General features: G+C 38.5%; 1 protein-coding gene across 1 annotated transcript in view; it reads right to left on the bottom strand.

Annotated features, from left to right (window-relative positions):
• fgf14 (fibroblast growth factor 14) overlaps positions 1 to 23,766 on the bottom strand; it is a 202,018-nt gene extending 178,252 nt beyond the window's left edge. Inside the window, exon 1 of the mRNA XM_041807277.1 lies at positions 23,009 to 23,766. Within this exon, the coding sequence (XP_041663211.1) occupies positions 23,009 to 23,216 (208 nt within the window). The 5' untranslated portion in view covers positions 23,217 to 23,766. The remainder of the gene's footprint in view (positions 1 to 23,008) is intronic.
• Positions 23,767 to 24,252: the final 486 nt, after the last annotated feature.

Below are 24,252 nucleotides of genomic sequence, written 5' to 3'. Positions count from 1 at the left end.
AAAACCGAAGCATCCTTTCAAACAACCCAACAGCAGCGCAGCTTCACTCCAAAGTCAACTTGACACACTCTCAACCAAGACTGTATGCAATATTTACTTGGGGAGAAAACACTGACATTGCCATGGAAGCAGTAAAATACAGAGTCAGAGAAGGTCACAGCCTGAGGGAAAACCAGCAGAACAACACATGAAACTATACTGAGCTCATTCAAAACCAGACTCCTTTTTATTTTCTATATACACTTTTCTCTCTTTTTATTTCTCACCTTTACATCTCTATTCATGTGTTCTCCCTGCTTAAGTCTTTTTCTAAAGATTTAGTATGCAGGGTGGTGGCTAAAAGCCTCCAACCCTGTGTTATATTTGTCTTTTATGCTTATACTGTCCCAAACATTTTCAACAACTCTCAAAGAAATGAAGCTGTAATTTTGTAAGCTAACAACATTGCACATGGATGTCACATTACTTATAATGTGACATAGATGTCACATTATAAGTAATATTGGTAAGAAAACTGTTATGTTAACTGACATTACTTTGACTATTTCATATATCAGATAATAAACTATAAAGTAAACACAACACCCCTTCCTCAGTGTGACAATCGAGTGAAGCTGTTGGTAGCACTGAATTCCATTTGGATCAGAAGCCAACTGATGTTTACTTCTTTTAAATATTTTGGATAAAGTGTGTCCCAATCTCCTCAGGTTTTCCTTGAATAGTGCTCAAGCAATAAAACTGTCATTATCAGGGTGGAGGCTATAACCCTCCAAGTGGGCATCCTGGGATCAAGCCCAATCTGTAGCTCTTTCCCATATGTCATCTAGAATTAAGGGGAATGTTTGAAACTGTCAAAGTGAGAACAAATCTTAAATACAGATGTGTCAGTTTTGGGAGTGAAGTTATGCAACGGACTTAATGATAAACTGAAAATGTGTACTTATCAGTTGGTATTCAAGAAGGCTTCAAAATGTAATAGACATGCATGTAGTTTTTAAATGAACTGCTGATTTTCTGGGTTAAAACTTTGATGGTTCAGAATAGGCTAAAATAGCCACTGGCTTCAGCCTGCTCCTTTTTCAGTTGTAACCAAAACAAAACATTCATTCAGTCATTCAAGCCATCAAGTCCCATGAATCTAACGTTATTTGATGATGTTGTGAAACTACATTTTGATTGTTTTGTTTGGGAGCTGCAGGGCACAATTTACTACTGTGTCTTTAAAAACACTAAATTTTGCACATAAATATTTGTAACATTGTACCTTTGTATGGAAAGACAGAAAGAGACAGAGAGAGAGACAGAGAAAGAGAGAGCTGGAGAGAGAGAGAGGGAGGGAGAGAGAGAGATTTTGCCGTCTGTAGGGAGCACAGTTAGATGATGGACAACAGTAATAAATGAGCTCCAGGCCAACAGTGAGTCATGAAATCATATCAGCAATCAATCATAATCAAATCATTAAAATGTACTTCCTGCACAGGATAGGAGCAGGCCCGGCTGACCTCTCTTAGTTTCTCCCTCATACGGTCCTCATTGCTCTAAACCAGTGCTGCACAGAGCCATCAGTTAAGCAACAGCATCCCTCTGGCTGTAGCATTTGTAGCAACACGTACTGTAGCTCAACAACACAAATACACGTCACTATGTTCAGCATGCTGCGTTTGATAAAGGTTAAAGACGCTACACTGCTGTCATCAGAGCCACGGGGAACATGACCTACACTACTTGCCATACGATGCAGCAACATGCTAATGTGGCCGCATCATATTCTGCTCACAGATGACAGACTGGAAAAAATATTACTGATAACACATGGGTTCAGTCAGCACGCTCTGTCAGCTTTCACACCCCTCAGCTGCTGGGAATTTTTATACTATTACATTAGGTACAACAGCAAGCGGCTTCAGAGGCATATGCACTAAATGTATGCACAGAAAAAGACCATATTAATCAGACACTTTTGTTTTTTACCGTGCCATTACCTCTGAAAAAATACTTTTACCTAGATTTAAGATTTTTTAACCACAGCACAGTCACTTTCTAAAAGACCTTTAGTGATTTTCAAGTAGAATTATTTCTTGTTAAATCTATACACATATACACATTTTTCACATCATATTCAGCAGTGCCAACCATGGTCATGCACATGCACATGTACACTTCATGAGAGTTCACTGTGACAGCAGAGGGTGAATGATGTAACTGCAACTGGTACACAGATTGTGGGGAAGACTGTGGTAAATTCAGTTTGTATATATTCTTAAAAACATGATGCTGCCTTGAACATGAATGAGTCTCATTAGCTAGCCTATGTTTACATGGACCACTTGTAGTTGGAATAAATGCCTGATCTGAATAAAAATCCGTCATATTTAAACAATTAATTTGAAATAAAATCCTCAGATTCAGCTCATTGGGAAAGAAATTGAGAGGGCTGGTTTATGCTGATAGTCGTTCAATCAGTGTTCATGTGAACACTCAATCTGATCGCCTCTCCCTGTTTGGGGTGATTTTTGTCTTACTGCTCCTGTCAGTCCCACGGATGAACCAGACAGAAACGTGGCATGAGGAAAAAAAAAAAACTGATCTGTTACCGTGACAACTATTTTGCTTGAAACTTTAAAAGAACTCAGAATTGCTGATCTGATAATAAAAAGTACAGTCACAAAATAGTAGAATAATGCAATATTTCACAAGAGGGAGGAGATGAGAAAATGAGCAAGTGCTGGCAGTTTATTTACAACTAAGACAATTAAGAATTCTTCTTCTATGGCAAATTTATTAGTAGATTTGACAGGTGGGACGATGTTGAAAATGCTCATGTACCTGCAGCTATAGTCTCTGTGAGGAATACATGTTAGTAATTTAACACTTCAATCAGATTAGGTCAGTATCTGTAGCAGCAGAAACCTAAAGCTGAGGTATTGGATCAGTAATGGAGCTTAAAAAGCTGGACTGGTAGACCACTAGAATCACTATTAGGATTCAAGTGGGATAAAGAAGAGAGCTTTCTGGGGCCCAGCCAAATTGGGGACCAATGTAGGGCAAAATGATGGTCCAATGTAAAGTGACACTTTGATAACCTTATTTTATTTTTTGATCTGAAAAATAACCACTCTTATCAAGGCAACAAATCATTTTTTTAAATTTATTCAGAAATGGGTTAAAACTGGCAAAAAATAGTTTAAAGGGGCAAAATGGGTTAACAGAGGCAAAAGTAGGTAAATCATTACTGGAGAGGGCCCATTCTCTGGGTTTGTCAGGGGCAAAATCTTTGGACAAGCCTGCTAACACCACCACATTTCTGTATGTGTTCATTCACAGTAAAAGCAATGAATAAAAATAACAACTGCAGAGTTTTATAGTGAAGAACTTGACAAAATTAGCAAGTGTGTGGAGCAACTGTGTTTTCAGCTGCTTCTCCCACTTCACTGACGTTTAACATCACAGTCCGCTTCTTTGAATCATCATGGACTCAAAACAAGCACAACATCAAGTTTAAACACACCTTTAAAAAGCTGTTTAAGCCCAAACAATGCCAATCACTGCAGTGCTGAGCTCAAGGCAACCAAGAGCCATAGCAGCTCACAGCTTATATTAAAGCTGCAGACAGATAGACGGAGACGCTGTGTAAAGTGAGCACACTCACTGTATGTTGCTGTTAATATACATATCAAATTTGGAGAGGAAGAAGGAATCTTAACTCAATGCTGTGCTTCACATTAATTACACTGACACAAATGCTTGACTTGTTATAGCTGCTCTTTGGTGTCCGAGTTACTGGTGATGGTACCACTTATCTTTACAGTATTATCTTGTGAAATATAAATTTTTTTTTATCATGACACAACTGTTACCCTAGACCACAAATTGAATATTATTTCATACTGTGAGTTATCCTATGATTCCTTCCCCTATGATTTGTGTATCAGAATGACAATGTTAGCCAGCCTGCTCATGCAAAAATAAGTCCCCTGAACTGTGGATCTGTTTTCTGCTCTGAGTCTGCGACCCGAAGCACTTTCATATCTGAAAACTCAAACCAAACCAGATGTCCAAAGGCCAAGACTTTATTTCATGCATGTTAATTCTATTTAAGCAGGTAACAGCTGCCGGAGGTCACTTTAATTTAAATAATGCCTCCACTGAGCCAAATGGGCCCACAAAAAAACTTAAAATCCTCTGCATGGTATCATTGCTACTTGGCATTTTTCATCAATGAGCCTGATATTGATACTGAATGACCATTTAGTAGCCTTTCTACAGGCTTACATACCTTTTAGCTTCTTCTGTTGACATGTATGACTGAAATTACAGCTCTCTAGAGCTTCAGTCAGCAGGAGCAGTAATATTCCTCTTAAAACATCTCCACTGTAATCATATCAGCTTTCAATCTAAAGAGGAAATGTCAGCTGGTGAGAGGATTATTAAGAGTAATGTAGTTAGCACAGGGTGAATGGAGCTGCTAAATGAATGGGAAGGAGCTACAGCGAGAGCGTACAAGTGGGTTATGTAGGGTGATGACTCGGCTCTATATTTGAAATTTAATTGGCTTGAATAGAAAAGTTTTGGAAGTTTTGTCACAGTATCACTCCTAATATGGTATGTATAACTGATAAAAACTAACATGTAAGTTTTCAGGAAGGAATATAAATATGCATGATGTTCATTCACTAAAAACAGCATGGACTGCGTGGGATTCAGGAAGTAGGACCGATATAAGACCAGTTCTTGCTAGATTTCCAGGGGACCACACTCTCCTAGGTGACTCACTGATCTGAAAACACTGAGGGAAGCCAGCCACCTGCTGTGTGAAGTTATATATTTATTTTTTAATGTGACAGCCCTTAAAGCTAAAAGTAATGATAAATAGGATATAAATACATTTCATATCTTCTTTTATTGTTATGGAAACAAAAGAAACCACATGCTATCTTTTGTGCCTCCTCATCTTTTTAAATAGACTTAAGGCAAAGTTTTTCTACAGTTGAGAAACTATTTTCACAACTAGAAAAGCCCTCCTGGAGCACATCTCAAGAATTGCAAGTCAGCGAGATCACTTTTTTTATTATTATTAAGCAGGCCTATATTCCAGGTCAAACGCTCCATCTGATCTGCAAGCTGCCCACTGCGGTTTGACAACTGCCTTGCTTCCACAGTGCTCTTAAATCCAATGTAAACAACCTCTAATTGATAACATCTCACAGGAGTAGTGAGGATAAAGTTGTCCAGAGGTTGTGTCATGTTAAACTCAAATCATTAAGTGACAATATTCAGCTCAGGATGTTAACCTGTGAAGACGATGGAAGACACTGACAACTGATATTTATTCCTGTCATATTATTTGCTGATGGCCAACGTTTGTCAAAAGGGTTGGCATAAGCCTATGACAATGTTGGTTCATTGGTGCATCCCTAAAGACAGCCACAGTTTGGCTTCAGATTATGCCTTCAGCAACCAAATGGATTATGTCACTCAGACTTTATCCAATAGATCATTTGTAATCATGTGATCCAGAATGTCTGTTGGGGTTCAGGTAGTGGGGGGCCAGCCATTAGGAATGAACAGGGATGAATGAAAATGTGTACTTTAAAGCTCTGAATGGATCTCAACGGTGCAATTACCATCAGAAATTTCTACATACATTAAATACGATTTCCACTCTTTCCAAAAAGGCTATTTTTTTACCACAGTTTAGCAGGTTTACTTGGCGTAGAGGTCAATATCACAGTTTACTCAGTCCAGCAGGCTTCCTAGTGTCTAGCATCATTTAACCACATAAAAGAAAACAACTCTTTCGGGGTCTGTACTGAGCTAAGAGGCTCGCTGTGCTTCTTTAACATATGAAAAATAATTTTTTATTTTGTCATAAAAATGTTTTTGATTAAAACGCAAATTTGCTATCAATCGAATAAACCTTGTGGGGTAAGAGACCAAGTGATGATGAGCTTTTCATGAACAAGCCTGCACTACGAAACTGCTCTTTTATGCTAGCTGCAGTAGCTAGCTCCCGTCTGAGTGCCAGTTTCCTTTGTCGTCATTTAATCCACATTTAAAAAGCCAAACTGTGACCAAATGAAGAGCTGCTTAGGAGCAAAACCACCAGCTTTACGGAGCTGAGCCAAATCTCTAAAAAGGATGGATTTTTAGTCACAGTGAGAGAGGCTCAAGGTTAATGAGGTGTACATCAGCTGACGAAAGTGTGCTAACACATGGCAAAATCATACTGAACTAAGCTGGACCACTATGTTCCATACACCATACACCAAAGGCTCGTGCAGGCTTTAGACAGAGGCTTTTTCATTCCTGCCCCCAGCTATTTCTGTGACTTACTTTCCATTTTTTTGTATTTTCTTGCCCAAATATTTCACTTCTGTCTGGACACAAAAGTAGCTTAAAAATTAAAAGTGTTTATATTTTCAAGGCCTGTGGTCAACCAAAGAAAAACTTGGTCGACCAAAGTCGCAACCAGACACCAACCAATCGATTGGTCATTCAGGTAGAAAAAATAAACTTAAAAAAAAAAAAAAAAAATTATCTCATTGGGGACCAGTTTAATCCATACAGGTTTCTTCCTGCCCCTGTTTGGTACTCTAAATGATCCTAAAATGAACATAACAAGCCTTTGGAAGCATTAATACATGGTTTAGGTTCTTCACGTTGTACTAAAAAAAACAATGAATTCAGAGACAATCAGCGTGCACCTGCCTTTGATCACAAGAATTCTGTGATCCCAGCACTGGAACTCTTTAAACTCATACAGCCTACAAAATAACCTCAGATCATTGTTCAAAGTTCGCTCGTCGAGACTCAATGACCAGCATACACTGTCTTTTATCCCCTCCTTCTGTCTGTCTCTAGGGGAGGTAACACTAACAGGAACACTTTAAGGAGATTATAGAAGAACATGATACCATGCAGCCTATTTGCTGACAGGTGAATTAAACGGACCACGGGAGTTTATGCAGTGAGGGAGGGCAGAGCAGAGACACTCAGCAGCATCACTTCAATACAAACAGTCTGCAACTATGCAACTATTATTCACTAATGTGACATTAAAGGTAACATATTATGCAAAATACACTTTTTCAGGCATTTCTAACAAAAAAAATGTGCCCCTGGCCTGTCCACAATCCCCCCAAGAATCAGAACCTTCATATTGTCACATGTGAAAAGGTTCCAGTTTCATTTCAGCTCACTATAAAAAAAAATGTCACATTCAACAAGGCTGCCTGCAAAACAGGCATAAAACACAAGACTGGGTTTTAAAAATGGCAACATTGTTATAGTTACAGTTAAATGGTTAACTTGTAGCCATTACTGTTAACAAAAGTGCAGAGGATTGTCACTACAATTGTGACAAATCCAGAATACTGAGGCAATATCTCCCTAGTGACAAACATCCTTTCCTTCCAAAAACACAGTGCCTCATTTTGGTAACAAGGATTTGCCTAAAAGGTGCCTATCTCCGTGTACACTCAGCCATAGCTGTTCAAACTGCTGGTCTCTTGAATTAATAATCTCCCAGTCCGACTGCAATATTCTCTCTTTCTCGTCATCTCCCTCTTTCTCTCATCACTTTGTCACTTAATTGAGAATTCAAGCACAGTACATCAGCCTGACACAGCAGCTCCACAGCAAATATCATGTGTCCAGTCCTCTGGGACCCTGGAAGTCGTGAGTTAAGATGCCGTCCTGTGCCAGAGATAACCTGCTTGGAGTGTGTTACACCACTGCTCCTACACACAACACACCTTCACTCACACAGGTGGAGAATATGTCACACAGCTCCCACTATTCAGGGCAGAGGATGAGAGAAATTACAGGATGATTTATGGAGGCTCCATAAGAAACTGGGAAGAAAAAGAGGTGGGAGAAGCATGGACTATATATCCTCTAGTGATGACTATTTTGAGATATGCCTCCATTTCCCAGTGTTCCTGGAAAAGAATACTGGCTCTAAAGATACTTCAAATAATTTTGCTGCACTTCTTTTGCCCTGAGATTAAAAATGAGGACAGTGACACATGCAAGCACCATGCCCAACATATCACTCTTGGCCTAACTAGACCTTTAATGACTCAAAAAAATATTGAGGGCAAGACAGTTCATAAAGCTGACCAATGAGAAACAATTATGACATTATGTTAAGTTTTTTTGTGTTCCCTACAGATAAGACAAGACTGTGTGCTTAGCCTTCCACAAATGAACAAATCCATCCCTCTGAGCTCAACATCACTCATAAAACAAGGAAAAATAAAGAGACAATGGTGCCATCAGAAAGTGAGGACAGGAAAAGCTGTCAAACCTTTTGAGTATTTCTTACAAAAGGGTTTATGGGCAGCACCATAAAAAAACATGTCAAATACTTTCTTCCAGGCCTGTTTAATTCAGCTAAATCACCATCATTCACAGTAAACACTTTGTAAATCTCTCTCCACCACACGATTTTCCTCACAGCAACCTTTCTCACCGCAGGTAGCGACTGTATCTGTGACTCAAATCACAAAGCAATCAACTAATCCTCAATCTTCTAACACTTGCTACTCGTGTTTCATTCAGAGGATATTTGTTTGGCCTTTAACAAGGCTGCAACAAATGTGTCAGGCATTATGAGTGCTTTATAAAGGATTAAATTGGCGGTGTGATTGTACACACGCATGGAGCAAGACACAAATGTCATCCTTTTTATCTTAAAAACATGTTTCAGGAAAGGAAATGTGCCGTAGATGCTCTACCAAGGGAAGATACAACCTTTTAAAGCTGTTACCACTGCTACAAAGGACAATATTACTACATCAATCAACAATCCACTAAGTGCTTGTTACAGTAAAAGGCTGCCTTCTTCCACCATTAGTGACTCACAGTTTCATTCAGTAATTAACTGATATGAAAACAAATTTTGACCACATGAGCTAAGTGAAAAATATCTGCAACTTATTTCTAAAGATCAGACAGATCAGGTTAAAAACAAGCAAGCTCTAAAAGGGTATTAATGTTCAGACCTTCAGGCTCAGACTGACTCCTGTCATTGTGACAGAATGAGCTGCTGTTAATACAAAATACTAGAAAAAAGACATGCAATTGTAGATTTTAGGGCACTTGTGGGAAACAGAAACCAACTATCAATATATGACTGCTAAATGCTCCACCATGTCCACCAGGTAGCAGCCTAGCTTGTCTGTCTACTGTTTTAGCTGAGCAGGGACTGAACGGTGTCTCGTATGTTATGATGCTGAAAAAAAAGTGTTCTTTATGACTATCTTCTGTTGATGAAACAAAATAAATTCAAATAGTCTTCAAGTCTCAGCAACCAGTCAAAACTGAGCACAGTGTTGAACACATGGTTAAACACAAGATAACTGCATCTGAGGGTAAAATTTGGAGAAGGGGCTTGCTGAGTTTGGCTAGTTAAAGGATTGCTAGTATTAGCTTTCAGTGAACATCAACACACCAGTGCTCATCAATGTGACACAAAATGCCAGTGTAATCTGACACAGCCTATGTGTGACTTTATATTATTAGGGCCCTAGCACCGAGAGGTGTGAAGATCTTATTATAATTGCTCAGATCGTCCATCATTTTCAAAAATGTGTTAAATTTTCCAGGTACATTGGGCCTTGCAAAAAATTTAATATTTTTTCAGTTTCCAACATGCCAATTCCAGCCCAACCCAACAGGAATCCCTAACAATTTTCAACAATAACATTTCTAGGGATGCACGATATTATTGGCAGTATATCGATATCGGCTGATAGTAGCTTAAAAGTCAATTATCAGTATAGGCCAATAACGAAATCTACGCCAATCCGATAATGTGATGTCACAATTAAGCGCATGCAATGACGCTAGACGTGCACCAACAACAAACTCAACATGTCAACTGTGTGGAAGAATTTTCAAGAGTGGGAACAAGACAGCAAAGTAGCTGCATCAGTTGTGAAGTACATATGATGTGAGGAGGCGCATGAAACATGCCTTTAACACCACCAGTTTAATTTTGCATCTAAAGAACGGCACCCTGATGACTACAAGGACTTTCTTAAGATAAAGACAAAACTTCGTGCCATGGAAAACCCGTCAACAGCCTCTACTGAAGTCATTCGACAAAGCTAAAAGGGGGAAACGGCTGAGGGAAAGAGAATTTCCTCTCCTCTCTTGGCTGTGTGGACATATTTCAGACGGACGCTGCTACAGGACGGGTCTCCCCCCTAGTTTGATGACTACATCTACATCTTTATCCGTATATAACCACCGCATGAGATCGTTCACAGATAAAAATACTCCACTCATCATGGCTGAGGTAGCATGAATACTGTCTGCAGCAGACCGCAGATACACAGAGAGGGGAATGTCCGCTGCTGCATGTCTCCTTTGACACACTGATTTTATTTCGCCGTCTCAAGTGAGATTTATAATGAAAATATAAGCTGTCCAAACTTAACGTGGTTCAAGTAGGACAGCTGCTCTCTTCAAACCCCCCCCACACTCTTGTTATGAGGCTGCTCATCACAATAGCGTCTTTTACAATAAAATTTTACTCCTCTCTAAACTCTCCATTTATCAGAATCAATCATTATAATAAAGGGTTGCAGAAAAAGTCCATATTGGTGCTTTAGAGTGATCTGAGGATTTGAGGAAATAAAAACGTTTGGAACTGAAATTGTTTCCTGTTTTAAATCAACATGTTTTAACACAAATGTTCATAGTTGTGTTCCTAATTTAAAGGTAATCAGGTCTTTGTTGTTTTTGCTAAAGAAATATTTTTATTAAATACAGAGACCTGTCAATAATTTAACTGCAGAAAAGCTTTTTTTTCTGTAACTATGTGAAATTTTTGCATAAAATCACCTGATATTGATCCTGGGCCCCATATTGAATCAAATCAAAATCGAATCATGGCAGATTTTGTGATATCGGAAAGTATCGTATCGTTGTCCAAAATATCGATATTGTATCGTAATTAATCTGGTGATTTATACCCCTAGTAATAAGGAAAATCAATCTAAATTTATAAGCTATTTCATTTTAGCACTGTGGAGCTCAGTGTCAGCAGGTTATTTTGCTGCTTTTTATTGCCCTCAAAGATGCAGATGACTTTGGCTGTACTGTTAAAAATGTAAAATGTAGCATGGAATGCCACTAGAAAGTGGCAGGACCAATCAGCGATGAGGGGCAGTACTTTCAGGTGTGGTGGAGTTGTGACGTAAGCAAGCAGCAACAAGAGGCAGGTGCCGTTATGGCAGAAGACAGAGTGGATGCTACTAAAACGCCAGTTTTATCAGAACTTGATGACATTTCTTCGTTAAAAGAAGAACAAAGAACAGCATTCAGTTGTTTTTTTTTTTTTTCAAAAAACGACAAAAGTCGTGTACTGACGTGTATATTGTCACCATGGTTCGCATTATGCAGTTCTATATGGAGTTAATTCCTCTGTAGCTGCACATGCGCACCTCGGTAGCGGCGGCGATGTCACGTGTGCTCATAAAGATTTAAAAGACAAAACATTCATCCAATCACCCTCCCAGTTTTCTTTCAAAGGCTTTGCCCTTTCCCAATTGCTGTATATCAAAGGTTTTCCAGATGGATGTGTGAAACAAATCCATCTGGCGTGTCAGTTTAGGTGTAGTGTGTATAGAATAGGAAATGGTGGAGCGGCTAGCTCAGTAGTAGCTTTAATTAAACTGTACAGTTTAATCAGGACTGGACCACCTTTATTTATCAAAAGAAGAGCAAAGAGCCACACTGTAAGCTCCTTTTGGTGGAGAAGACGCTTTTGCTCTTCTCCCAACCAGCTGCAGTGTTTAATCCACATCATAATCCACAGTTCCTAAACTAACCGGTGTGTTTGTAGCAGAGCTAAACAAGTGCTACTATGTCACATGGTTTGTCGCTCTGATTGGACCATGATGAATGTGACTGACAGAATCCAATCACCTTCCAAGATTTTTTTTTTTTTTTTTTTTTTTTTAAGTCCTGCTCTTCTCAGACGCTTTGATAGCAGGCTTACCTGATGAATGTGAAATATCCATGAAATGTATGAAAAAGTCTGTCTGGCGTGTCAGGTTAGTAGTGTTCTCTTGGGCTTTAATAACTGTGAAGTGTAATGAATCTCTCATTGTAAATCTGTGCCATAAAAAATTTAGGTAAAAGGCTGTTTTGAAAGTATGCTATCAATAGCTAAGTGGGACACTGACTCCACTGATAGTTAACAGACACTGAAAATGACCACAAAACCAAGCTTGTTGATAATAATTTCTTTGGCTTCTTTAGGTCATACAGATACAGAGTTAATGAGTTCAGTCTGTTTTATATCCATCAAACAAACTCCTCATAGGAGCTTTTATGTAGTCATTTGTTCTGTACATACAGCAGATATGGCAGCTCTAATAAATGTTGCAATAAAGTGCTTAAGGAAAGGACTGTAGTATGTATTTTGAAAGATATGTCAAAACACTGTAATCTACATCCACAAATTTTCATTTTCCCATGTCAACACACACACTCATAAAACTCTGACTGTATGTGGGAAGCAGTGGAGCAGGGGGCAAACAACAGATGTTATCTACCCCAGAGCCTATTTGAGAGAACCGATCCATTTCAGTGTTTCCCCTTCAGGTGAACTCCCATCAGTCCTCAACAGAGACCAGCTCCCAGCAAGAACCTTAAAAAAAACAGAACTCCACCTGCAGAGCTGGTGGCCGAAGTCACCCAGCCAGGACCGCATGTCCCATCATTCCTCTCTCTGCTGCAGAGAGGAGCATCTAGGAAGTATCCAGAACATCCTGGGAGATGCTTCAAGTAAATTCTGATTTATTATCTGCATATGTTAATCCTACCCTGCTACAGTATGCGTCATCTCCCCTCTGTCTTTACCCTGTATATACCCTGTATATACATTCCCCTTATCTGAGCTGATTTGTATGTAAACTTGATTGTCTCGCAGAGGGAGGCAGAAAGGCTGCCAGGAACTTGAATCTCATCACCCCTGCAGGTCATATTTCTCAAGAGCAGGACAGAGACAGCCAAAATTAATTCACAGTGAAAACTGATGATGCCGCTGTCACAAAAACGCACAAAAAGATGAGAGGGAAATGATTTTTTTTGCTGACCTGTGACATATCCACTGCAGCAACATGCAACTCTGTTCTCCCTTTACCAACAAGCACAAAAAATAACAGGATTCAGAGCATTTATGGGATTTTGTGCTGCCATGAGGAGAAAATAAGTAGAGGGTAAAAAGTTTAGTGTTTTTGTGTGAGGATGTATGCACTATCAGCTATTTTTAGAGGCAAAAGGTTCATGGATGCGACATGGAGTCCTCCTTTTTGAGTGGCTCTTTAATGCTCAAGCATTTGTTGAACTTGTAAACTATAAAAACCTGTTTCTAAAATATTGCTTGGTCCACAGAATCCTTTAATCTGATCAGAGAAGCTGCTGCAGTTTGTGCCATTTACAAACTTACAGCAATGTTTTTGTATGAAACCTAGCAACATGCCACGGTGGTTGGAGAAGGGATATTTTTAGCCAACCCTGCTGTTACTCTAATTGTAGGAGTTTTTGTTTGAATCTTACCCGGCCCCTTTAATTATTACTGTTACTTCTTTGTTGCCCAGAATTAACACTGGCGTGGGTATGCAACACAAATAAATCACACAGCTTTTATCTGTGTAAAAATTCTGGTCTCTTTTAGATTCTCGAGCGGGGAGGATTTTTGGAAAAGCTGGTTATTCGTCTGAGGTGAAAATGAGATGGAGAAAAGACACAAGCAGCATAAATCTGAGTCATTAAATCCAATACATAATCTAAGATTACACTATGGATAGCTCTGTTCAGCAAAGCTTAGTGCACAGTAAGAAGAATATTTTTCACTGGAAATATCATCTAACTGATGTGATAGCAAGCAGCTGAACAAGCTGCTTATCAAAGAGCACTGAGTGATTTAAACAGCCCAGTCAAAAACTTTTGAACCCGTTCATAGCCATAGACCCTGCAAAGACTAAATTAATTGTTTATTGTGAATATATTTAAACATACGCCTATAGCTTTGTTTTTCTTCTGGTTCTCAGTTTCTTAGATTTTAAAAGATAAAATTAAAGGTTAATCTTTCAGATTTGAACACAATTTTTAGAAGATTTTAACACATGTAAAATGATCAAGTCTCTCAATCACAGCATGGTTGGTAAATACAAAATGATACAATATGATATGATATGTTACGATTGAAACAATATTATATGAACAATACGATATGGTATGATAAAACTGATACGATACAAACGCTACAATACGGACAATCTATGATACAAACAATACATTAAAAAATATACGATACATTCCATACAATACAAATGATACAATATGATACAAATGACATAATAAAAACATATGATTTGATACGATACAAAAGATACGATACAAAAGCGATACAAAAATACGATACAATACAAAGATACGATGGGATACAAACAATACCATACAAATGATATATGATACTAACAATAGGATATGATAAAGTATACGATACAAAGTATACGATACAAAGTATACGATACAAATTATACGACAGGGCTGGCTTCAGTATTTCAATTTCATCCTAATCACAATATAAGCATTTTCAATGAAACAAGAAATGTGAAATTATTGTAATTATTACCAAAAGTTAGAATTAATGCAAGCAGTGTGTCTTACTGTTTTTGTCTACTTCTCTTTATTCAACAAAATCATGTGCATAACTGCCATGTTTGTCATGCCATTTTAATGTATTCAAATGAAACCCAAGGTAGCAATCAGATCAGTTTGTTACAATTTTGTGGGATTCACAAAATAATATTGCAAATATCTAAAGGTAACATGGTTCTTCAAAATTAATCTAACTGTTTAAACTATTTTTATTTCAATTTTGAACAATGTTACTGAAAATCACTTTTTTCTAATGCGAGCTTCAGAAAAACAGACTTTATTGATTGATAGACTGGGAGGTATCTAGACAGAGAGCTGGATAGATAGATGCACCTCACAAAATCCTGATCATGATGCCTTTTTGTTCCCGTATTAATCAACCCTGATGTGATCTCATATAAGTGATAAGGCATGTAATAAGTATAGTATCACAATGCTGCAATTCTATGATAATGTTCATTACGAGGCAATTCCTCATGTCGTCTTGGTAAAATACTGAAGTCTTGCTATAGACCTTTTGGATATGATGTCAAACATTCTGTCCCACCTGGTCTCACCTCAGCATGGACAACATAAGGGGCACGTCAATAAATGGATGTTAGTTGCACATAACAACTACCATTGAAAAAATCCCAGGTAATCTGTGTAGTACACAGCTCATACATGGAAAGTTTAGAGAGCTTGAAATGTCAGTGTAAGATACCTGCAAATCGTCTTAATAAGCTTGAATTTTCCAAAGCAAGGTCTCATTTAAAACCAAAGCACATGCAAGAAAACACCAGTACTATGGTTTAAAACAGGGCCCTGTTTACAGGTTAAGTTCGATTAAATTGCATATATAAAACAGACAATATGTGTAAATGCATCTTTATGGCTGATCAGAACATTTTGGTATTTGAATGAAAAACTAAACAGAGGTATTGGTATTGGTATAGCCACATTGTTGTCACAGCTTTTGTATGTCTTAAAATCCCAGCCTGTGTAGAAAGCAATGAAATCAGTCTGGTCATCACAACTTTCTCTGTTTTTTAGAACCCTTGAGGTGACTCAGCTCATCGAGCAGAGTCACTGACATGTATGTTCAGTAGGCTCTCTGTTACTTTTGTTTCTTCCAAATACACAGAAAAGGGAATTATACACAAAGATGCATTGTAGCACAATATCAGGAGTGGCTCTTCTGCCGTCCACTGTTAAAAGTGAGTGACTTGTCCTAATCACAGGGTAACTCATGATACAATATGGTACAAAATGGTACATAATGCATGGCATATGTTAACAATAATATCATAATACCGCAAAGCAGCAATTCAATGAGACTTAAAATAAACAAACAAAATGCTCTTAGAACCAGTAAAATGTTGTAGTCTTACATTAGTCAGCATAGTGGGAATCACAGGGTAACTCACAACAGAATACGATACTACACAAAACTATACAATATGATACGTTTCAATTCAATATGATACCATATGCAATGCGGCAGCTCTATAAAGATAAATACTGTAAGACAAACACATGAAGAAACTAATTTAAAGTACTGTATTTACTTTATGTTATTTGGAGCCTTTCTGATCATACTTATTCTCTAAATTTATTCCCACTGCCCTCTGACATGATCACATTGTCAGCTCAGGTTCACGTTGCCCTCATTTATGTCAGATATTCCAAGGGTTAGAGTCATGAAGACATTGACCATGTGAGTCAAATCACTTGGGAAAAAGCTGACTTTTTCCTGAAATAATATTTGGCATCTGTGATTCAGTTATTGTATCAGAGAAATCAGGATGACAATATCATGTTGTAAGTATATTTTGTCCCACCCCGATGATTGACCCTGCCCCAAGATCTAAATAAATTATTTTGGGTCACAGCTTCATGAGTGTGAGGTCAAGCTAAAGCTTAGGGTGAAAGCTCCAGTATGCCCATGGAACAAACACAGCCTTGGCTTTACAGCACTGAAGCTTGAGTCCACCTTCCTGGTCTCTGTCACAATTAATCGACTTGAGTTTCACTTGATATGCTATGAACCGTCCTCACGTGGATGCCTGGCTGTTCTGTGACCTGTACTGTCACTCTGCTGTCAATGAATGAACCACTGATGTGCTACTCTGAGGAAGCAACCTACTGACTTCATGACTTCACTGCAATTCTGCTCTCTCAGCAACCAGGCTACACGAGCAGTTTTTCTAGCTTTATGAAACCAAAAGCCCCAGATATGTCACTGAGCACTGTAGACTGTATAAAACAAAAAAAAAAACTGAAGCACACATGAAGACAAACTGGTTCCTAAATCACCTTTTGGAGCCTTGACTATTTCATTTTGGTGATTGCCATATTGTTTTTTAGGAGTGGGGGATTACTCTGGACCTAATCTATATTAGTAGTTCTGCCTTAACACATGCCTTGTGTTATGCCTATTTTACCCAAAAAATGGGGCCGAATGCAAGTCATGATGTACTGGGAAACACTTGAAACTAGTTATTGGAACCATATAGTAGGTAGGAATTTGTTTACAGTAACTTAAATTGCCTGATTAAGGTCCCTCTTTACATTTGATTTGACCATATCTGAGTTAATGCAATCAATGGTAAAGCCCCCTGCAGGCCATTAGAAAGAAAGTAAATGCAGATAAGGCACACCTGCATTGACTTCACTTTTGAAAGCAAGAGCTACATCCAAATTTATAAACGACCAATAGCGATCATTCAGAAAGTGTCTGTCAGTTGGAGATATTCACATTTAATGTAACTGGATCAGTTCACTCTTATTTGTTGCTTTTTATTTGGTTTAAGGAATGTACTCATCAAGTAAGATTAATATTGCTAGTGTTTCTTTTAATATATTTAAGAATTTATTCTTGCTTTTATTTTGATACCAAAAGTAGTATATACTGGAGGACATATCTGGGTGGTTGAGATGGGAATGGGCACCTGGGAAGGTGAATGATTCTTCTCACAGAACCCAAGAAGCCACTGGCAGCCTGGGATGCAGCTTTTTTAAGTAAAAACGCTAAAAAAAACACAAAAAGAAATATTACAGCCTGAACATTGAGATTTTTGATCCACTCTACCTTCACCACAGGGTCCACTTTGATTTATAGTCCGAAATTTGTGTTAATTAAAAACAGCAAATCACCACTACTGTCACAAATACTGCATTCATGCCACTGTTGATATGCCTTAACTAAGCTCCTGTCGTGCATCAGCTCTGTCGCTCCTGTCGTTCATCATATCCTTAAATAATGTTCTCAAAGTTTTAGAAGAAAACTGGGACTTCAGTTGCACAATCTCCAGTGCTACATAAGCTGCAGGGTAATGACATCCACACAAATCAGCTCGCTCATTACTTAATTGACTTAATGAGGTATGTTCACTCACATACCCATCCTCTGGACAAAAGAGGGAATATTAAGGGTTGGTTAGCAATGCCAGTTGCAGCAGACCACCAACATTAAGGACATCTGATACAGCAAAAAAGTGCTCTGCAGAAATGAAGACAAATACAAAGTATTAAGGGCCTGGAGCACTAAAAAGTGTGGTTGTATTTCATGCTACATCATCCATTGCCTGCATCAGAATCAGCATTTCTTGGTAGTTTTTTTTTCTATCCAAACACTGGGAAGTAAAAGTGACAGCTTCCTGAGAATGGACAACCCTAAAAGAAGGGAGAAGATGCTTTGAATTGTTATGCTATTAATTATTGCTGCAATGCAAAGGCAATTTACTTACAGTGGAACACTGCATTAATAGCATCTGGCTTCTATTTAAAAAACATGCCCTATTTCAAGAAAAGTAATGAAAACTTGCACATCGAAACTAATTAATAACAAATTAGTTTGCAACAACACAAGTATTTGCTTTCCCTGTTTCTCAAACCTGACTGGCATATTGATTTCAGTGTGTGGGAAATTTAAACACAAACAGTCTCACCTGATAACAATGGAGAAATAGAGATGGCTCTAGTTAAATATTTCATACTGTTTTAAAATATCTTCTAAGAAATCATTGGAGGCTTGATCATGTACTTTTTAGAGGCACTAGCATAAATTTTAAAGCTAACTTATGATTAAGCTATGATGCATTACTTTAAATTTGATGATGTTTGAGAGGTTCCTATCATGATACCATAAAGCTGTTTGGCACTTCTAATCCAGCTAAGGTTTTAACTTTTCACTTGCTGTGAAGAAAGACTGTTTTCCTGCAAACATTAAGCACTGCTGTGGCTATGTTACACTTTTAGATGTGAGTTTTAAATAAACATACAATTACAGTTACCTGTCAACAAACTCTCCACACACATGACATCTTCTTAGCAACAGATACACAAAGTCAAAGCTCTTAAGATGACATTACCCCTAAAAGTAAACAAAGAAAATAATCAGTCAAGTTCCTTCACGGATGTAGAGTAGGTAAGTCAGCTCAGTTCTGCACGTGAGAAGGGATACAGATAACAATATCTGACATATAAAACAGATGTTTCCGTGTTGACAAAACTGACAGTCTTATTGATACAGCTCGGTTGGCTTAGTCTCTCTTGTGTTCTCTCAGTTATGTTGTGTTTCTAAAAATAAGCCAAAGAGCTGGAGCACTACATCTAGGCCTTGCAGCTCAGGCCTAGTGAGCACTACACTGAAAACACCTGCTTCTGTTGACAGAGGGCCACACAGAGGATTGTCTGTCTTGCTACAAAAAAATACTACAAAATCCTCTAAGGTTGTGTTGAGGAACATCTGTGGCTGTTGTGTGAATTGTTTGATAGTATTCAGTGAGTTTGCAGTTTTGCACCCCACTGACTTCATTTCCCAGTAAGCTACTGGCTTTATCTGCTGCTTCAGCAGGAGTCCTGATGACTGTGCCCACACCATCACGTTATAATAATCCAGTAATGAGTCTCAACAAGGTAAAGATGGGCTACGCTCACTTTGATAGGCATGTGGCATCACATCTCAGACACCTGACAGTACATTTCAGCTTTGATTGATTTTGCACGGTGTTGAACATCAGTCCAGGAAGTTGGTGTCTTTATGCAGCTTTTCCACTGAGGGCCAGTCATTCATTTACCTCCCCAGAGTGTATTGTGTATTTGCCCCAGACTGTGCCTTTCATGAAATCAGCATTTTCACAACCTGGGCAAGTTATATTCCTAAACTTTTAAATTCAAAGGCTAAGTGTTAGCACTTACGTTATTTTGGAGATATACTTCCAAATCATTCTTAGCCCTTTAAAAAACTAGAATAAACCATGTTTTTGAAAGTTGATGCAGTTTGAATTCTATTCCAGGAACTCCTAGTTAGCCTTCAGATACTTCTCCTTCCTTTATCCAAACAAAGATGGCAGCCAGACATGGTACTTTTTCTTATCCTTCCCCAAAATAAACTTCAGTACAATTTATAATATTATGTTATCAAAATATAAAAATATCAATTAAGTAACATAAGCTTATATGCGACATACATACTTTGTGTGGCTTGAAACATGACTGTTTTCACTCAAGTAAAAGTACATTTACACCGGTTTAAATTTACTTGAATAGGGAAAAAGTACTGCTCTAAAAATCTAAAAAGTACAAGTTAAGTAAAAAGTGATTTCAAGTTTACTTTAAGTACTGAGAAGCTACTAGGACTGAACAATTCGGGGCAAAAAAACTAAATGCATTTTTTTTCAGTGCTGCATTTTCAATTTGACATGCAATTATGTTTTTAAGTTCCTCATCTTATGTATTTTTCAACAAAGACAAGCAATAAATGATTCTCTTATAATCAACACAAAATTAGACTAAACATAAACTGTTATTTCCTGTAGCATATATGTTAGAATGACATAACGTGATGCATGAGTCAATATGATTTACCTATATTTATTTATCTTTTTTGATCAAAGTGGTAAATTTACTGATTTGTTTAACTTCAAGCCTTGTAGCAATCATCATGACAACTCAGGCTGAACAATTTTGAAAAAAATATCAAACTGTGATATTCTCATACTCATCCTGCAGAAGTAAGATTTTTACAAACTACTCTAGGAAAAAAGACGCATCAGTGTTTGCGAAGCTTTACATCTCTGCTGAAAGAAGAGTGTATAAAACTGGTGTTTTGACACATAAATCAGGTCATAGAAATATTGCAACTTCTGTAATTTAAAAATAACAGTAGGACACATTGCAATTTAATGTAAACCACAATTAACTGTCAGCCTAAGTAGCAACTGAGGAGTTGTACAGTAAACTGTTATCTTTCCTTATTTACAACGGCAACAATTGATTATGAATATCCAACCAGGTCTTTCAGATAAAGTCACACCTCTATAATAAAGTAAAATACTGTTGTGTTTGAGTTGTGATATGCTATGTGCTGCTGTATTAACAGAGTCGGAAAAAGTACAAGAGTCGTGCACTCAAATAAAAAAAACAGTAACTCTGGCAAAAACATATTTCAGTAAAGTTAAACTACTGATTTCAGTATGTACCCCCCCCAAGTGTTTATAAAGCAAGTAAAAGACAACGCTATGACACTTCCTGCTATCCTTGTGTTTAGCTGAAGGTTGAATTTGTGACTTGCGACATCGATTCAAATTTAATGTGTTGGTTATTTCCTCTCTCTCTCTCTTTCTCTCTGGTGTTTATACATGCCTTGGAACAATCTAGAAAATATTTAAATTTGTTGGTGTTTTTATATCACCTACAATGTTGAACAAATGGTGCGTTTGTCACTAAAACAGCTAACAGTAGCTCCATGATTGATGTACCTCTCCAAAATAAAAGTCTCGAATAGAAATGTAAAAGCACAAACTGATGCTACAAAAATACACTTTACTACAGTTTGTAACAGTATGTTATAAAATGATATCAGTAGAGTGATCATAGCTTATAAGCTGTTTATAATATCGTATGTTGCTTAAAAAATACTTAAATGTTCATTTTTGCAGTGCTTACAAAGCAAGTAAAAGACAATGTTATGACACTTCCTGTTATCCTTGTGTTTAGCTAAAGGTCGAATTTGTAAGTTTGGACATCGATTTAAATTAAATTTATTGGTTAAGCCTTTTTATGTGCATCTCTCTGGTGTTAAGAGGTGCCTCTGATTAGTCTAGTAACATATTGAAATCAGTTGTGTTTTAAAAAGGCCTACAACATTTAAACAAAGTTTGGCAAATGTTACGTTAGCCACTAACACAGATAATGGTAGCGCCGTATGTACCGTTCCAAAATAGAAGTCTCAAATAGTGACGTGAAAGCACAATGTGATGCTTAACAGTGAAGTGAATTTCTCCCCATAAGCTGAGCCATGCATGTAGGCAGAGTGGATAAAAAGGAGTATTTATGTGGCTGATAGTGGACCGTTTTCTCTGTCGTTGCTCCTGCAGTGTCAGCAAGGCAAAATAGTCCCGCTACAGTATGATGATGATCTACTATACTGCAGCTGCAGTGTGGTGTGGAGGAACTGTACTGCTGCTGAGCACATCATCTTCAAACCCACAACATGAGGTAACAAGTAGCCCGCACTACATGCTGTCCACCTGGGGCTTTTCTACCTACGACAGCCTGTTGAAATACACTGCTTTACACTGTTGCATTTAATTACAGCTACAACACAATAACAGCTGAATTGAAGCCCTGTGCGTGCATTTCCACACAAAAAGTGCAGTCTGAATCGACTGCTGAAAACGCAGGGTTTGCATTAGTGCAGCAGTTCCTTCTCTGTTCGCACCTGTACTACCCTGGCTCCTTCTTGAACACAAAATCAACTCGTGTGAAATCATATTAAACCTGACCCGCATGATGAATGCTGGCCTGCAACAGCCGAGAGATAGACATGAAAGAATGGTCTGTTTCCTCCGACTGGCTTGCTTGCTGAAAACACAGCGAGTAGCCCGTTTAATCGAGAAGTGGTATTGCAGAGGGGGGAATGCTGCTGCAGTAAACCCGTGGATGGAATAATCTGGTAAAAAGGGGGAAATCACGCAGGATAGAATGAGTATGTGTTGACTTGATGCGCTGCAAAGACCCCTAGCTTGTCGGGTTGTGTGAGCGCTATTTAAAAAGTTAGGAGATCATGGTGCCGTGGTGATGCAGGGGGGAGCTTATTATGTGTCTGTGCGCTGCGCGTCCCCAAACCCTGAGCTCGCCGATAGTAGCTGCACAGAATAAGTTGTTCCCCCTCCCAGCGCCTCTGCATGATCCACTCGCTGCATAAATATGATTGCAGATCTATCACCAGTACAGCAAACAAACGAATAACGCACACACACTATGTCTCACACACTCTCACGCACGCACAACGCCGGTTCACAGCGAAACGGAGGAGTAGGCATAATGGTGATGAGCTTACCACTTGGATTCTTGTTTTTCTTAAGACTCTTGCCACAAAGACACTGCAGCATATGCGTTCCTTTGCTGAAAATGTTCCAAAGAAACCACATTGATTTGGGCGAAGAGCAATCCAGTGGCTTAAACACCCAGATATAGATGAGATCCTTGCGGTTGCATAATAACACAATTGGATCAGTTCTCCAGGACAAGGCTACCAATTGTATCATAGAAAAATAGGTATATCCAAGTCCTATGCGTTTTCATTCACGTGGCAAAATATTCGGCATCTGTCAGACTTCGTAATAACGGTGTGTTTTCTTCTTCTGGCGTATAAAGGATGCCTCCTCAACTAGTCGATAATAGAAAATATACTCTATAAATTGCATGTGTCGCACCGGGAGGAGAGGGGCCGCCAGTAAACAATCACAACTAACGTGAAAACAGTAAAACACGGTGGGTTTCCGCGGAGAAAATCATTGCCTATTAGTTCATCACTCTGAGGAGAGGAGGGTGGATCTGCACAGCATCAAAAGCCAAGGGAGGATGCATCCTATGCACAGACTGCTGCAATGATAGCCCCAACAAAACAGCACATTGCCGGATCCGGTCCAATTCGTTTCTCCCAGAAAGCAGCTTGCTTGGCGAGGTCAGATAACACCAACCTCAGTTTGCATTTCTTCCAGTCCCACACTGCACCGTTTCTCTCAGAGCCAGGCTTTGGGCTTCTTGCTGTGTGTCCGTGAATCCTGAAGTGTTGCGTTTCTTCCCTTTTCAACGTGCGGGGTATTTTCCTCCAGTCGTTTCAGCACCACGCCACTCGCATCTCCAAAAAAAAGTCCAGTGCGCCTATAAAAACATTTGCATGAATTTCCTTCAGTGGCGGAGCTGTGTTAGAAATAGACGGGGAGGAGGGGTTAAATTGAAAGATTGGCTTTCCATTACGTAAACACGTGGTTTCTGCGCCGTCATTTCAGTGATGCTCTCGGAAATTTTTATGATCTAACTGAGACTATTGTCCCAAGCCGTTTTCAGCTTGATTTTCCAGGAGATGACAGTGACTGCGAAGTGGATTTTTTTTTCCCGGATGAAGGAACGTGTGCACTGCACGTTAAACAGTCCTCATGATTCCCCTCTGAATAAATGCAGTCTCAGTTTCATTTCTTCTCTCAGTTCCCTTTAAGATGTTGCAGCTTTTGGATCCAGATAAGAAATCATGCATCAAAGCTTTAAAGTCACAGGTGTTCATTCAGACTCACCTGTTCT

This window comes from Cheilinus undulatus, linkage group 15 (genome assembly GCF_018320785.1).
Source record: "Cheilinus undulatus linkage group 15, ASM1832078v1, whole genome shotgun sequence".
NCBI classification, from domain to species: domain Eukaryota; kingdom Metazoa; phylum Chordata; class Actinopteri; order Labriformes; family Labridae; genus Cheilinus; species Cheilinus undulatus.
The sequence above is the reverse complement of the archived record's forward strand: the minus strand, read 5'-3'. Positions and strand labels throughout refer to the sequence as shown.